Source organism: Tachyglossus aculeatus, chromosome 20 (assembly GCF_015852505.1).
Source record: "Tachyglossus aculeatus isolate mTacAcu1 chromosome 20, mTacAcu1.pri, whole genome shotgun sequence".
NCBI classification, from domain to species: domain Eukaryota; kingdom Metazoa; phylum Chordata; class Mammalia; order Monotremata; family Tachyglossidae; genus Tachyglossus; species Tachyglossus aculeatus.
The window spans coordinates 12,151,753-12,168,021 of NC_052085.1; the positions used below are offsets into that span (position 1 = coordinate 12,151,753).

A 16,269-nucleotide genomic window follows, 5' to 3' on the forward strand; every position below is an offset into this window, starting at 1 on the left:
AATGTATTAATCTTAATATTCATTCATTCAATCGCATATTACAACTGACTAATAATCTTCAGAAATGTTCTTTCCTTCCCTCATTTGACATCACAACTTACTATCAGAGCCCTATCTTGGCTCAGTTTTAATCTTTAAAAAAGTGGGGTTAAAAACCCAATTTAAAAACGACCTGTTTTCTAGTTTCATGTTAGTAACTCTCTCGCACCTCCAATAAAATTGGTGAAGTTGTCCTGTAAACTCACTGTTGGGCAGGGAACGGGTCGACCAACTATTATATTGTACTCCCCCAAATGCTTAACACGGCGCTCTGCACACAGTAAACACTCAATAAATATGAATGATTGTTTCATTTCCCATTCCTTGGTCCAAAATAAGTTTTTCCCAGCCGCTCCACTGTAAATTACATTTTCATTTTCTGCTTTACCTTTGAAGATTTCACCCGTGCAATAAAATCAGGTTATTGCTCCTTCCAACAGAAATAAGTATTATTTTTAGAATGCAAAACTCAAACACACCATTCTTTTCAGACTCTTACACATATATTAAGAAAAGGAAGAGGTGAATAATTTGCAGAATGATCATATTTATTCATTCACCTAAAAAGAATAAGAGTAGAATGGTTTGAAAACCAGAAAGTCTACAGAAAACAGGTTCTCAAAGACTTCATTCCTGTCATAAATAATGTATGTTATTTTATTGCATATGGCTATTAAGGAGAGCATCCATGATCAATACAGACTAAATACAATGCACTACTCTAGTTCCACTTATTCTTGTCTCCAGCAGCATTACATTTATCCTTATATACAGCGTGTACATTGGAAGACAGAGTAAGATAAGTTAAGTCTCTTGTCATCACAATAGCGAGAAATATATTTAACATCTTGCTAACCAGAAACAATACGTACCCAAAAAGAAAACACTGTTTCATGACCGTTAAAGTTCATTTAGCAAAAAATATTTTCAATTTAAGGGAAGTCAGGCAAAATGTACAAAGATCCAATATACAGTGTAATGTTTTACCAAACATAACATTTTCTACATTTTGGTTCCATTCTGTAAACTAAATTAATCAGGGAAATATTGCATATGCCTTTTTCTGAAACGTACAGGAGAGAGGAAGTCTGAGTACGCTAGCCACATTTTTGTCTTGCTTGGTGAAGACACAGTAGGAATCTAAACCATTTGGTAGAATGGTATAATGTTACCATCGGGGAAGAGGGTTACTATTTCCAAACAGGAGTCCACACCCTGTATTCGGTAAGTCCCACCTTTCAGTGCTACTGAACTTGGAGAGTTATATAGCAAATATCAACCGTAATTTTCATTTCCAAAACTAAATAAAATATCTTAGAATATTTTACATCTTTAAGACAACTTTATACACCGAAACTGACTTTTGACCAAACATTGTACAGTCTTGTGCATTGCTGCATTGTGAAATGTCTGAATAGTAAAACTTTAAAAAAAACGTTCAGGGGTGGTGGTGGGAGGGATTACTTTACATTCATCTTTGTCTTTGTAATACAATCCTCGGTTCCGAAAGTTCAGCATGAAAGCAGGAAGACGTTGCATTGCCATTAAATAGGTTTTAAGACATTTAATTCTTTTGTCTTCCTCCAAAAAAAAAAAAATCAAATTGTACAATGCATTTTTACAGTGATGTACATTTCTTCTTTTTTTCCATGATGAGGAAAATTTCCAAAAAAACCCAAAACCAAAACACACACCTTTGCTGTAACGTAACGCACACGTGACTGTCGGAAAAGGCCGGCACTGTGGACGGATCCACGGGAGGAGGGAAAGAGATGGACCAGCTTCGTCAGAGGAGCGGCAGAGGTTTGTGCCATTCTGCTGGCCTTGAATAGCAGCTCTGTGTGATACGAGAGAAATATCACAATACTGTTTTGTTTCAGAATACTGAAAACAGAAAACATGATCGGTCTAGCGAGGAGTACTGTGAGTTGTGTTGTTTTCCCTTCGGTAATGCCAGAGGCTCCGAACACCTCTTCTGGTGACCAGGGCCCGAATGGCCGGCACAGTGGCATAATGTTAAAGATAACGTTTCCATCTGCCCAACTCCCGTGGTCACTCCTGCATTGCTAGCGTGCCTTTGTGGATTTTTTTGGTTACGAGAAACGCGAGTTCCTGGCAAAGGGGTGGCGGAAAAAGTTGAGCTTGTAGAGAGGCTTTTGCAGTTTAAAGTACCGACATCAAAGTCTACGTACAGAGTCCGTAATGGGTAAAATAATACCCGACCCCTCCCTCAGATCCGAAACGTAAGCCGGGTCGGCTGCTCCTTCAGTTACTATACGAAGTATTCGGGCTCTGCTTCCGAAGGCCGACCCCAAGTTTCGTCTCTGCTTAGACTTTTCAGGGCCCGGGCTTCGCCTGATGAGCGGACTGCTGGCGGCTCACGAGTCTACTTTCCACAAGCAGCTGGACCGCCCCTCGCGGGTTCGATAAGGCTGATGGTCGTTCTTCTTCGGAGACGTCCAGCAAACAGACGAAGGCAGTCCCCCGCGTCGTACCCCGGCAACACGAATCCGGCTTTACTCTGAACTGAGGTAGGACTGTAGTAGTTTTGAGAGCGTACCAGTAAATACCAGATTTCATTGCTTCCGTGGGTATCTGAGTCTCCTAGCGTGCTGAGGGATCAATACGGTCTGGGTTAGGAAAAAGAGAGAAGAGAAACGAAGGCAGAGGCCAAGGTGGAAAGTAGCCGCATTACAGGACCCATCACTAGAGAAGGTCTTCGGTTCACTCTGTCGGAAACAGCAGCGTGATGTTTGAAGCCAGAAACGGGAACCTGGTGAGGTTCCTTGACAAATACAGTCTTTAAGAGTCTCAGAAGGTAACTAATTGCCCAGACCAGAAAAATAAGCTTAAAAAAAAATCTCCAGCAGCTTCATATTAAAAACAACAGAGGCTGAGCAGCTTCTTTTAATGTTCTAGTCCGCCGTGTGAGGTGAGCCGTTTCTCTCACTCTGGGAAAAAAATAAATGGGAGGTGGGAAGGGAAAGTCCGTTAATTAATGCCAAAGAAATCATGGAAGTCAAAAGAATGCAACATATTAAGTCCCAAAAAGTTGAGGTGGGAAAAGGATGCTTCATACAATCTTCACACCTATGCTGAAAATACAGTGTTTATCAATTGGAGGGCTAGTTTATTATCAGAAGGTTATCAGATAAAGATACTGAAGGAGTTCTAGCTTCAGCCGGTGACAAGTTCGGGGTGCAAATGTTTTTCCACCCTCAGTTGGAAAAGACTACCGAGGCTTCCTTTAAGGTATTTCCGGTGATGGTGGCGTCTCCTGTCAGGAATGACGGTTGGCTTTTGGTCCTGAGACTTCGAGACTTGAGAACCTACATTGAGGACTTGATTATAGTGCTAGTGGCTCGTGCAAGCTACAGAAGCACTCTCTCACTCCTGCTGGGCAGGTTTCCACTGGGCCACAAAGTGCAACATGTGACTGGGCACCAGGGTTAGAGCACATGGTGAGCTACTGTACTCTCCCCAGTGCTTAGTACAGTGCTCTGCACACAGTAAGTGTTCAATAAATATGATTGACTGATATACTGAAGGTGTGGTCACTGCCCACATTAGCCAGCTACAAGTCAACTTGGGATGAGAATACAGGTCTCTTGATTCCCAGGGCAGTGTTCTTTCACCTGGGCCAACGGCAGACCTTTCTGAAGTGAACTGTGCAATACATGGAAAGATGCTTCTTTTTCCTGTTACGAACATTCATCTCAAGGATGAAACCAATCACTGAATTTCAGGTTGGAAAGGACCACGGGAGGCTAGGCTCGACGCCATTTCACCACCTTCAGTCAGGCCACTGAGAAGATGTTCTAGACAGGGGAGACTCTACTTCTGGTTTTAGACCCCCTCCGGAGAAAATTTCATAGCCTTCATCGGGAAGTCACTCTAATCTACAATGTCTATTGCCACAAGGGTTTTCTTCTTTGTGCGCGAAATCCTCACCTCCTGATGGCCAAATCCACACCCTGAACTCCGCTCTCTGCTGAAGTTTAACAACTTCTCCACCCTGTCCCCTTCATGGGGGAGGAGAAAGTCAAATCTAGCACATTTTTGGAAACACATTCCCTAATTCTGCCGCCATCAAGTTCCTAGTGAAAACACATGTTTTGGCAGAGCTGAAGTTTACAGGGGAGCATGCTGAATGGGACAGAACTAAAAACTGGCTGAGTCAAGAACAGTCTCGGCTAGATTGCAAGCTCCTTGCAGGCAGAGATTTTGTCTAACTCTACTGCAGTGTGCTATTGGCAGTGCCGAGCACAGTGCTCTGCACACTGTAAGCTCCCAATAAATACCACTGATTGAAGAGTCAATGCCACCTCTCTTCCAAGCCTGTCAATTTAGCCAGTCCTTTCAATAGTGAAGGTCTGTCCTTCTGTTTAGAAACATTTCCAAGTTATTTGCCGGGTTTGAAGCTTCTCTGAAAGATGAAGGGGGCTAGTCTCATTAGCACAGAAGACCTCATTCAAGCTGTTGTAGCTTAAATATCAGTGTTTATCACTGCAATTATGCAATGGGTTTCCCAAATTACAGGTTTAAATACACTTACTCTTCAATGCTTTCTTGTTTTAGCACTCTGAAACTTCCTCGGTGTTACTTTGGATTTGCCTTTACCCTACATTGCTATAGTATACCAAAGTCAAAACGTCCAAAGACGGACCCAACTTTGAAACACTGAACAGGAAAACGAAGTTTGGCGCGCACACACACACACACACACACACACACACACACACACACACACACACACATACACACACACACACAACAGTACACAGGGAAGCACAGATTTGGCTTCTGAAAGGAACTGCCTGTTCCTGGGTTGTTTGACTTATCCCTGTGGTGATATGCTCTTCTCAAGAAACAGGACCTGCAGTCTAAATCAATCAGTCGTATTTATTGAGCGCTTACTGTGAGCAGAGCACTGTACCAAGCACTTGGGAAGTACAAGTTGGCAACATCCAGAGATGGTCCCTACCCAACAGTGGGCTCACAGTCTAGTAGAGTGGGCTCACAGTCTAGAACGAAACATATTAACAAAATAAAATAATTAGAATGAACATGTACAAATAAACTAAATAAGTAAATAGGGTAATAATGTCTAAAGGTGAACTAGGAAGATTTTACCAAAAACCAATTGGGCAGTCCACCTCTGGGGTGGAGGGAGTTTATCACGATTCTTCTTTTCTAGGTGTGTATCACCTTGACAAGTCAGCCTTTCGGCTTCCTAAGCTGTAAACTCACATCAGCAGAGCGTCTGTGTCAAAATCTTTGTATGTTTCCCTAGCCCTTAGCATACAGAACTAGGCACAAGGTGCTCAATAAATAAAAACAACAGTTTTTGAAATTTAGTGTATTCACTTCCAGGATAAAGTGAGTCTTTGTTTTGCAACTTCAAATCTTGAGGAAATGATGAGAATTTCCCTTACAGAGTTAATATCTCAAGAACCATTAAAAAAAGCTTTCCGAGAACCATTTCTTTTCAAATTTTACTCTACACGGTTCTTTAAACATTCCAGAATGGCTGTAGTACTCCATCCTAATTACAATTGTCAATTTTTCTGAAAGCCCTCACATACCCGAATAATTCCATTTTACTGCTGAAAAATTGCTGTCTGCCTGCTCTGTACTTAATGATTTTGATTAACTTCGTTTCTATGAATTAAGGCCCATCAGACAACCCATAGACTTGATTCCTAAAATGAACCCAAATATTGACTTGATTCTCCTTCCTCTACATGCAAATTCAACTTTAAGGGATTTCACACAGCAAGCAATTGGGGATACATCTGGATATACGATTACCTCTGCTATGTCCCTGAATTCACTTTTTAGATATATAGAAATAGTATTTTGTTAATATAGTATTTGTTAAGCGCTTACTCTGTGTCAGGCACTATGTACAAAGCACAGGGGTAGATATAAGCTAATCAGATTGGAAACAGTCCCTGTCTCACATGGGGCTCTTAGCTTAAATCCCCATTTTACAGACGAGGGAACTGAGGCCCAGAGAAGTGAAGTGACTTGACCAAGGTTACACAGCAGACAAGTGGTGGAGCCAGAAATTAGAACCAAAGTCTTTCTGACTTCCAGACTTGTGGTCTCTCCATTAGGCCACTCTTCCTCCAATAAGCACACTTACTATGCAGTTTACTGACCGATGACACAGTCATAGGGGAGAAGAAAGTCAAATCTAGAAGGCCAGAACATCCTTTGAGAGACTGAGAGACTTAGGCTCCTGGCCATCATCATCATCAATCGTATTTATTGAGCACTTACTATGTGCAGAGCACTGTACTAAGCACTTGGGAAGTACAAATTGGCAACATATGGAGTCCCTACCCAACAGTGGGCTCACAGTCTAAAAGAGGAGTCCTTAGAGCTGCAATGTTGTCCAATTCTTCTCCTAACCTGGACCTCACATCTGACAGTTCCATCCGAGTCTTTAACAGGCTACACTCGACATATGCCGAGACGGACTCGCGAACGAGTTAAGTTCTGGAACAAAGTCTCCTAGCATTGGAGCTCTGCTCGACTCGACAGAGCTTGCTACCCGAATTCCCATGCTGTCGGCTTCCCTGGTTTAAGTCTGTGAATGATCTAGAATCCCATGGGCCTTTTTAATGTCAGAGTAGAAAATTCATTCATTCAATCGTATTTATTGAGCGCTTACTGTGTGCAGAGGACAGTACTAAATGCTTGGGAGAGTACAATGGACCAGAGTTGGTAGAAACGTTCCCCGCCCTCAACAAGCTCACTCTCTAGCGGCTGTATTGATTTATTTGCATTCATGTCTGTCTTCCCCTTATGGGACCTGATTAGCTTGTCTCTAACCCGGCGCTTAGTACAATGCAAGTCAGGTAATAAGCGTTTTAACAAATACCACAATGACTCTTATTAGTGTTAATGTTTGGCACCCGCTATGTGTTTAACACCACTATTATTAGGAAGAAAAACGGTTAGTTTATGCAGAAAATGATTGCTGTTCTGAGCGCAATAAACTTCAGGCCCAATGAGAAGACCGTTTTCTTTTTTTAAACAGTTAACAAAATGAGTACTGCTGTAAGTAGCACCGCTGCTTTTATGCTGTTAAGCAGGGAAAGAAGAAAGGACATTTTGGTTACAATTACGCAGTATATTTCCCTCTGCGTGTCACACCTGGAGACTCATTGATACTCCCTTTGAAAATAAAAGCAAGGAGCTTGCTAAGTAGTTTAGAGATGTAATACCACCCCCTGCTATCCCATTACAATTCCAACTAAAAAAGAAACCGGTCATAAAATCATTTATGAAGCCAATCTGCCTTGAGAATAGTTTACCTCTTTGTCTTAGTTCCATTCCACTTTGCTTCTCAGGCAAAGTACGCAGGGTGTGCTGGATGAATCAGATTTGTTCCTAGATGTTCCTGCATGCCCCTAGATTCCCCTGATCTAACTGAGACCAAGTGAAATGAAGCTGTATTCATTAGCTCTGCAAGACCAATAGGAAGAAAACCTTTGGTTTTACAAAAGGAGAAAAAGAATGCGAATACCCACTTGGTAGCGGCCCTGAGGACAACAGGACTGTCAGTGCCAAATGATGAATCGCACATTAAAATAGCAAATACCCTCTATCCTCCCTTCCAACTGTGAGATCGGCCTAGGCAACCCAGTTCTTGCCTCAGAGGAGTTTTCAAAAATAAGAACATACGCGATTCGGTTTTAAAAGGCACTCGCAATTCTAAACTGATTCGAAAAGACAAAAATATTTTTAGACACTACAAGCGCACTTCTTTCTTTACTGGCATGAGCCAGTTCTTTGGATGATTAACTCCAGGCACCCTTTTGGGATGACGTGAAGGGATGAGAATCTCAGGAGCTCCAGATAAGAAGCAAGGAAGACTTCTTGGGGGAGGGATGAGACCAAAGGTTCAAGCGGGGATTTAATCGGGGAGGACAACAGGGGAGAGGAGAGAGATGGGAGAGGAGGGAGACCCCGTAGAACTGGGAATTGTGGTCCGAAAGCACATAATGCACATTCAGTCCACACTCGCCCCCTTCTTCTCTCCCCCACCAGGGCTGCACATGTGCCGCCTTGAAGGGGGGCTTCATTAGGGAAGGACCTTATCTTAGAGGCTGAGAGATGAGCCCAAGTCAGGTCCCCACCCATTTTCTAGCCCACAAGCTCTCTCCAGTTGGCCTCTGGGCAGAAGCAAATTGCCACTAGACTGGAAGCTCGTTGTGGACCATCATCAATCGTATTTATTGAGTGCTTACTGTGTGCAGAGCACTCGGGTCTACCAACTTTGTTCTACTGGGCTCACCTAAGCAATCCGTACAGTGCTCTGCATTCAGTAAGCGCTCAGTCCATATGATGGATTGATAAATCGGGAGATGGAAGCAGTGGCAGCTCTGGGAATCCGGAAGCGGAGGGGGTGGGGGGACGGTGCCAGTGCTTTCTGCTGAGATTCTCCCCTTCCACTTTGCTGAGTTCAGCCACAGAATCTGCACCAGACTCAAGGCAGCCTCTCCACTGAGCTGCTGTTTGGCAGATCAAATGCTTTCATACTTGACTCACCCAAAGGATCACACCCAAAGGAGAGGAGGGGGTATGGTGGAAGAAGGGTGTCTTCGGAGACCTTAGAACGCTCAGAGATTTCCCAGGTTGGAGTGGAAAGAATGGTGGGGAATGGGGAAGACAGGGAAAAAGGAGGTGGTTGAAGGGTTCGTAGTACCGCTCTGAGCATTCTTGTTGAAATAGTTAACATAAATGTATTCTATGTTTGGTTTCCTCCCTAGGTTGTGAGCCCTTTGTGACAGGGCCTTTTTATTTAATTTTCTAGATACATTCCCAAGTGCCTAATATAGTATTATCCGCACTGCTGTCGCTCAATAAATTTTGTGATGAAGATGACGGACGAATGATGGATTTCAAGAGCTTATGGTGTAAGCTTTTATAATCTTTTCAAATTATGATTGGGACTTGTTCTTAAAAATGTCACTAGAACTCAAAGTTGGCAGGGGGAGGGGTTGTTCCCTGAACTCCACATTTTTGCACTCTGTTCCCGACACCATCGCATCTGACCACTTGCACGTAAATAGGCAATTGTTCTCTAATTCTGCTGCCCATTCCAGCCAAAACATGTAGTAAAAAAAACCCACGTTCTGGCAGAACTGAAGGACTGGTGTTTTCTTTAAGCCACAGAGGCTTTCCTGATCAAAAGCTTGACAATTCACTGCAGGCAACCATGTATCTTTTCTGTCTCAAATGTGACAAAACCATAGTTACTGAACCACTTTGGTTTTATTTTCCCATGTGGCAATAACTTCCTGCCATCCGGTGAGGCCTTGGAAACGCTTACAAACTGTACTACATTGTTCGATTCCCAACCTTTTCTCGTGCCTTCGCTTTCTCAGCCAAGCAAAGGTGTGAATCTGACCCTGTGCCCATCAATCAGGAGACTTTTGTACAGGAAGGCGCCCTTCAATACCACCGGAACGAACAATTACAACAAAGGTGGAAATCCAAGGAGAGAGTGGAACCGGTTTGGACTTTGCTCCCCGTAACCCTCCAGTTGCGTCTGTTCCCCGCAAAGCTCTTTCTCTTCCGCCAAGTAAACATACGCTTCAGTTACAGCCTCCCTAATTCCCTACGAGGGACCATGCAAATCAATCTCAATCTGTGTCAGTTATCGTGGCCACGCACACCAGTCCCCCAAGTAGTTTTTCCTTTTTAGATGCCGTAATTGACAGAACAAAGAGCTTAGGAAAGAACCGGGGAGACTCACTGAGATGCCAGTGAAATCTGAGGCCTAATAATGTGCGATGCCCATGACACACTTGGTGGTACCTTCAGGTGTGGCAATTCTGTCAAGCCACCTGAAGATGACAGGAATACCCCACAGTGACTTAGGCTTCTGATTCCTAAACTTCACGGGTTGGGCTGGCATCGCCAAAGCACGACCGCTTACTGTGCGTGCTTGTGTGTGTGCGCGTGTGTGTACACATGGAGGGGTGGTCTCGGACTTGTGGGTGACCCAATTTGGGGAAGTCTAAAATATGTGAATATCCTTTGGAGCTAGGGTAAAATGGGCAAAATTACAAACACTTTTTATTTGTAGAGCTATCAATCAATAAATCATGTTTATTGGGTGCTTACTGTGTGCAGGGCAGTGAACTAAGCATTTGGGATGGTGCAACACAACGACAGATACATTCCCTGCCCATAACAACCCTGCAGTCTAGTGGGGGAGATATCTTACAGAAAGGGTGGCAGACTGCTGACCCCACTCTCTTTACTCCTCCCTTTTTGAGTGTACACATCTAAAATACATTACTTGGTAGTTATTACATTTCAGTCAGTCCCCTTTGGATCAAGGCATCATGGAAACTGAAAACTATTTAATTCTAAATACCTAGTTCCTGAGAAGACGCACTTGTTTTCTAGCTTGACAATCCTATCAGTCAAGGGTATTTACTGCCCATTTCCTAGGTGCAGTGCACTGTATTAAGCGCTCGGGAAGTTAAATGGCATGTTCTCTGCCCACTACGAGCTTACAGTCTAGAGGGAGGGACAGACATTAAAATAAATGAGTACTTTATTATAAAATTTAAAGATATGTACATAAGTGGTATGTTAAACTAAAAATGTCTTCATCCTTATCTTCCAACTCTGACTAGAATTTTAACTTCCCCACAGTGTGGTGACCAGCCAGCAGCTCATAATTCACTCTCTGAACAGTTGTGCACCTATTTTCGGGTTCACAGAATTTCCAACTGCCTTTCAGAAGACATAGGTAAGTGTCACGAAGCCAACCTACTCATCAGTCGAGGCAGAAATTCAAGTAGCAAGTGAAAGGGAGCTCCATTCTCTAGGGGATGTAAAAGTCTACGATTAGTGACTGATACCACTGCCTCAAACTCAGACTGGACGATAGCCCCCAAGCAAATATTCCACCACATTAGGCGCTGTACTGTAAGGGAATCAGACCTCGGAATCAGAAGGACCTGGGTTCTAATCCCAGCTCTGCCACTTGTCTGCTGTGTGACCTTGGGCAAGTCAATTTGCTTCTCTGGTCCTTAGTTACCTCAGCTGTAAAATGTGGGACATGGACTGTGTCCAAGCTGATTAGCTTGTACCTACCCCAGTGCTTGGCACATAGTAAATGCTTAAATTCCATTACAAAAGAAATAAAAAAAATTTTGAGACACGACCACAGTCCTTAACCCCCAAATCTAAGAAACCACAATGTACGAAGGGACACCGAAAATTTAGAGTCAGGGGTACTTAGAACCTGCTAGAACTCTCTGACCTCTTTCCTGTATTATTTCATTCTGTGTTTCCAGAAGAGAAATGCCACTATTTCATCAAACTTTAAAGATAGATATATGTGTGTGTGTATATATATATATATATATATATATATATATATATATATATATATGAATATACGTGAGACACAAGTTGTTAAGTGAGAAGGCTGAGGTATGGAATCCAACAGCATTAAGAAGGCTAAGCCTATTAATGCTTAGTCAATTTCGACAGAGACATGACCATAACCTCAGAGGCGAGTGATTTACAAGCACCTGAGGGTGGTTTTTAAAGTCGGCTGTAATATCCCCGGCGTTTCTGTCAGATTACGATCGAACGGAAACCTCCTCTGCCCCTGAGTGGTTCCTGTAGAAGCAGCGGGCCATTATCACACCAACTGCTGCCACTCCTCCTGGCCCTCCTGTTTACATTCCCAATCACGCAAAGAACAGCTGCTTGCTTTCATCAAGCGCCTCTTCTGTCACCATTCCCTTGAAGAAATCTTTCAGGATTTACCTTATGAATAGGGAGACCCACAGGGCAAACTCAAAACGTGTTGCTGACTGCAATCCAATCTGACGGTGAAAATTTTCATTTTCAACTTTCGGCTTTCGTTGGGACATTGCGTGGTTTGCGTGGGAGACAGAGGTGGGGATTTTGCCTCACCTCATCTTCAATCCCCTCCTTTAATTACGGAGAGGCCCTGTGCTATCAGTGCTCTCTGGATTTCAGTGAGAAACCTCAGAGGTGTTATCCCCGTTCCAGAAAAACAACACAGATTGGAGTCTAGACCTTAAACTAAAGCCTCCCACCCATTTTAAAAGGCTGTTAGCTCAAGAAATGCATCTCAATTACAAATAACTTTGTAATATGTTTAATGTAATGAATCAGCTATCCCTTTCTCTAGTTCCTTTTCTTCCTCTGAAAGCATGTAAACTCGATACAGAATGTTAATGGTTTCCGCTTGACGAGAAACACGAAGCTTTACGAGACTCAAGCAATGACTTTGGAAGTCCTATCACAATATTCTCTAGATAGAGCAGTACTAATTCTGGTATTTGTTAAGTGCTTACTACGTGCCAAGCACTGCACTAAGCGCTGGGGTAGATACTTGGGCACGGTTCTTACCTCACATGGCGTTCACAGCCTAAGGGGAAGGGAGGGCAGGTACCCCACTGTACAGATGATGAACCTCAAGCAAAGAGAAGGGAAATCACCTGCCCAAGGTCACACAGCAGGAGGATTAGAATCCAGGTCCTATGCCTCCCAGGTCCAATCAATAATATTTATTGAGCGCTTACTGTTTGGAACACACTGTCCTAAGCGCTTGGGAGAGTACAATACAACATGGTTAGTAAACACGCTCTCTGCCTATACCTGTCCTTGCTCTTTCCATTAGACCATGCTTCTTCTCAAATATAATGGCTTTTTTTTTTAACTTACCTTTGAAAACAATGAGGCACCTGGCATTAACAAAGTGACACTGTATCCATTTTCAAGGAAATGACTCGGGTTCAGAGGAAAGCCATCCTCCTTCAAAGTCAAGGAAGAAATCACCCCTCACCTGCCTCTCCACCGTGGCTCTAAAGTGGCGAACTTCGGACACTCTTGAGAGTTTCTGGAAGGAACGGTTACAACTGGCGAGGGAAGGAGGATGGTAGACTCACCTGTAGCCAATTCTTGCGTCGGCCCGACGAGTGCGGGATTCAGATCTGGCCAGCCAAATGAGACTTCCCCCCTCCAACTACAGTCACGGTGGTTGAAGGCATTGGGTCAAACAGCAGTGCCTTTTCGGTGCAGGAAGCACTACAAGCAGTAGGTATCGATGGTGAAAACGTCGCCTCCTTGGAGCATGAAGGGAAGGAGGCTTTCCTGGATATTTCATGCATATCTGCAAGGAAATGATGGGACACGTTCCTTAAGTAAAACAACAAATAACCACATTCCTTGTTTCATAGTTTTCCCAGCCCAAGAAGTAATACTAGTAGTATTTAATAAGTCCTTACTACGTGCCATGAATGGTACTAAATCCTGAGGGAGAGTCCATCCAAGAAGCAATAGACACAGTCCCTCTCCTATACTGGGGCAGAAGAACAGATAAACCTATTTTACAGATGAGGAAATCAAGGCACAGTGCAGTGACTTACCCAAGGTCACACGGCAAGCAAGTGGTGGAACCAGGATTAGAACCCAGGTCACATTACTCTCAGGCCCCTGCTCTTTCTACTAAAGGAACACTGCTTCTTTATGCAGCCTGATTATATTGTATCGACTCCAGTGCTCAGTACAGTGCCTGGCACATAGTAAGCATTTAACAACTACCACAATTATTCACTCTGTTAACAGTATGCTAGCCAGTAGGATTATTATAGATCAAAGAACAAAGGAGGGCAGAGCAAAAGCCCTAACGAAGATCTTTATATATCCGTTCATAAGCAATTTTGTGCTGAAGGGAAATGGAAGTATTTAACCAGTCTTTAAATCACCAGAAAAATCCCAAGTCCTGATTATATATGTTCATTGAAGAAACATTTATTTAAAGCAAGGGGATTCAGCGTTGAGGAAGTGGAACATGCTCCTGATAAAAAGCACAATTGGTCTGAGAAAACTTCGGAGAAGGTCAGATGAAGAAGTGCAGTTGAAGAGAGAAAGAATTCACGTTACTTAAGGGGAAAATGGTATCCTATACTCAGTAACTGGGGTAAGAGGAAGATGGACAACAAAAAACATGTTACATTTTGTCTGTATGCATAAATGTCTATGTGGAAACAGGTAAGCTGGCCATTCTATACACTGCAGGTTTTGAATGAGAACAAAAAATAGCTAGTACAATGACGATAATAATACTTGTGGTATTTGTTTTGCGCTTACTATGTGCCAGACACTGTACCAAGCGCTTGGGAGAGTACAGTATAACAGACATATTCCCTGCCCTAGACTTCCTAGACTTCTTCCATTACAGTAGAAGGCCTGTGTTACCCTTGTGGAATCTGGTCAAACCTGGATGCCTTCACAATTCTCCTGGAGGTATGGTTGATGGCTTGGGAATTCTAGAGCAAGCCTGGCCTTCACTCCCCTGAGGGAGTGTCTGTTTGTCAAAGGTGGGGTGGGGGGATGGAGCAAAGAAAGGGGGTGGGGGGGAGATAAATGGGGGGACCCTCGTTGGTAGCCATTGGCAGGGTAGCTAATTTCCCAGATGCTTAGAGAGAGGGGGGTAACATCGGCTCGTTTCCTCTGATTCGATCAACAAAACAATCAATGGTATTTACTGGGCACTCTCTGTGTGCAGAACGCTACACTAAGCACTTAAAAAGAGTATAATACTGAGTAGCCTCAAATGAACTAGTACCTATCCTAGAGTAGCATCATAAACCAGATACAGATGTGCTGTGGAGATCTAATTCAGAGCCTTTTCGGCCTTGGGCGTTGTCTGGCTTCTTTTGATGTGGATCTAAGAAACACTAGTCTGGCTGGCAATAATTTGGCTCCAGGAACTCCAAAAGGGGAGGACAGGCCCAGAATGAGCTTAAATAAGCCAGGGCTTTCCTACAATGTTTGGTTTATACCTTTGGCCAGTTAGTTGAATAGAATACTACAGGGTTCCATGTCTTCTCCTTGTTGTGCTTGTGAAAAGAACGTGCATCTACTTGTAGACCAAAAGGAAGACTTTGAAACACCCTAAACCCCAATTTAGGGCTTGCCCAGAAACCTGAATAATTTAAATGGCACTGATTTGTTTCTCTTTACATTTCTCCCATTGTGGTTATTGTCACTACTCCTTTTCGTTTTCCTTCATTTAAACAAAGACAATCTTAGTGGTCTAAAACTTTCACTTTCATTTCTTAAATTCAATCTCATGGTGGGAAGCAGGGAAGGGAAAGTTCCTAAATCTCCCCTCAAAAGCAATACCTAACTCCATGAATTATATCCTGAATTTGTCCTGCCCCCACTCCCTCCAAAAAGAAATCTCTACAGAAAAAGCAACCCAAGATGCACTGGGTTCATAGTTTTACTGAGATGCTCTGATAACGGTTACAAGGAATGACCTATTGTTCTATTTTCAGAACTAAGTTATACTGACAGCATTCTAGAGGTCAATTTTATGCCAGTACTGTCATCGAAACGAATTTGTAAACTGACATCATACCCACCCAAACCAAGGACTAGCGTCAGAGTCACCCAACCCTGATGCCTTCCTAAAGATGTAAGTAGCGTAACACTGGCTTGGGGTTTTGGGAAGAGCGCTTTGTGCAAATTTAAAAGTGACCATCTTGGCCTGCTTTTCCTGCAAGATGTCTCCTCTGCTTGCTCGCGGCAACTTCGCAGTTTGGGCATTATACTAAAGCCCTACCGCCTCCATCCCTGTCCCCCTCCAACAAAAACAAGCTGCTCAACAAGGTCTAATCCTTGCGTCATGTAATCCTGCTTAATACTCTACAAACTCTGGGTAATATTTGGGCAGTTTTTAAATTTAGCAAGAACATCCTGGCCTACTTCAAAGCCCGCTCCTCCCGCCCCCTTCCAATCTCTTCCTCTGTTACCTGTTAGACTACTATCTTCAGAAAACTGAGAAAGAAGAAGAGATGGCGGCCAAGCCCCCAGGAATAGAAGATATTCCCTCGGCGGGGTAAAAGAGATGGTGATGGGAACAGAGGCTGCTCCAAGCTTACTGATACCCACTGGAACTTCCACATCCCAGAATTTTCCATGAAAAAACAGAACATCCATTGAGCGCTTATTGCCACCCTCCCACATCACGGTGCTGAGCAGCGGCTGACTGCTTAACCCAGCTCCACTGTGGGAGACGCTTCCGTAGGGACCTAGTTCCCTAGATGGGACGACAATCCCTACTTCCTTTCAACCGACTTTATTTTACTCTTGAATCGGCCCAACCAGCTCATTATCTTAAAGCAGGTTATTTCGGATGCTAAAAAA

General features: G+C 43.4%; 1 protein-coding gene across 1 annotated transcript in view; it reads right to left on the reverse strand.

The window, feature by feature from the left end:
* Positions 1-566: 566 nt before the first annotated feature.
* The window catches only part of IRS2 (insulin receptor substrate 2), a 29,772-nt gene continuing 14,069 nt past the window's right edge, over positions 567-16,269 (reverse strand). The window contains exons 2-3 of the mRNA XM_038761645.1: positions 13,002-13,225; positions 567-2,990 (exon numbers count right to left, since the gene is read on the reverse strand). Of these exons, the coding sequence (XP_038617573.1) occupies positions 13,041-13,225 (185 nt within the window). The 3' untranslated portion in view covers positions 567-2,990; positions 13,002-13,040. The remainder of the gene's footprint in view (positions 2,991-13,001; positions 13,226-16,269) is intronic.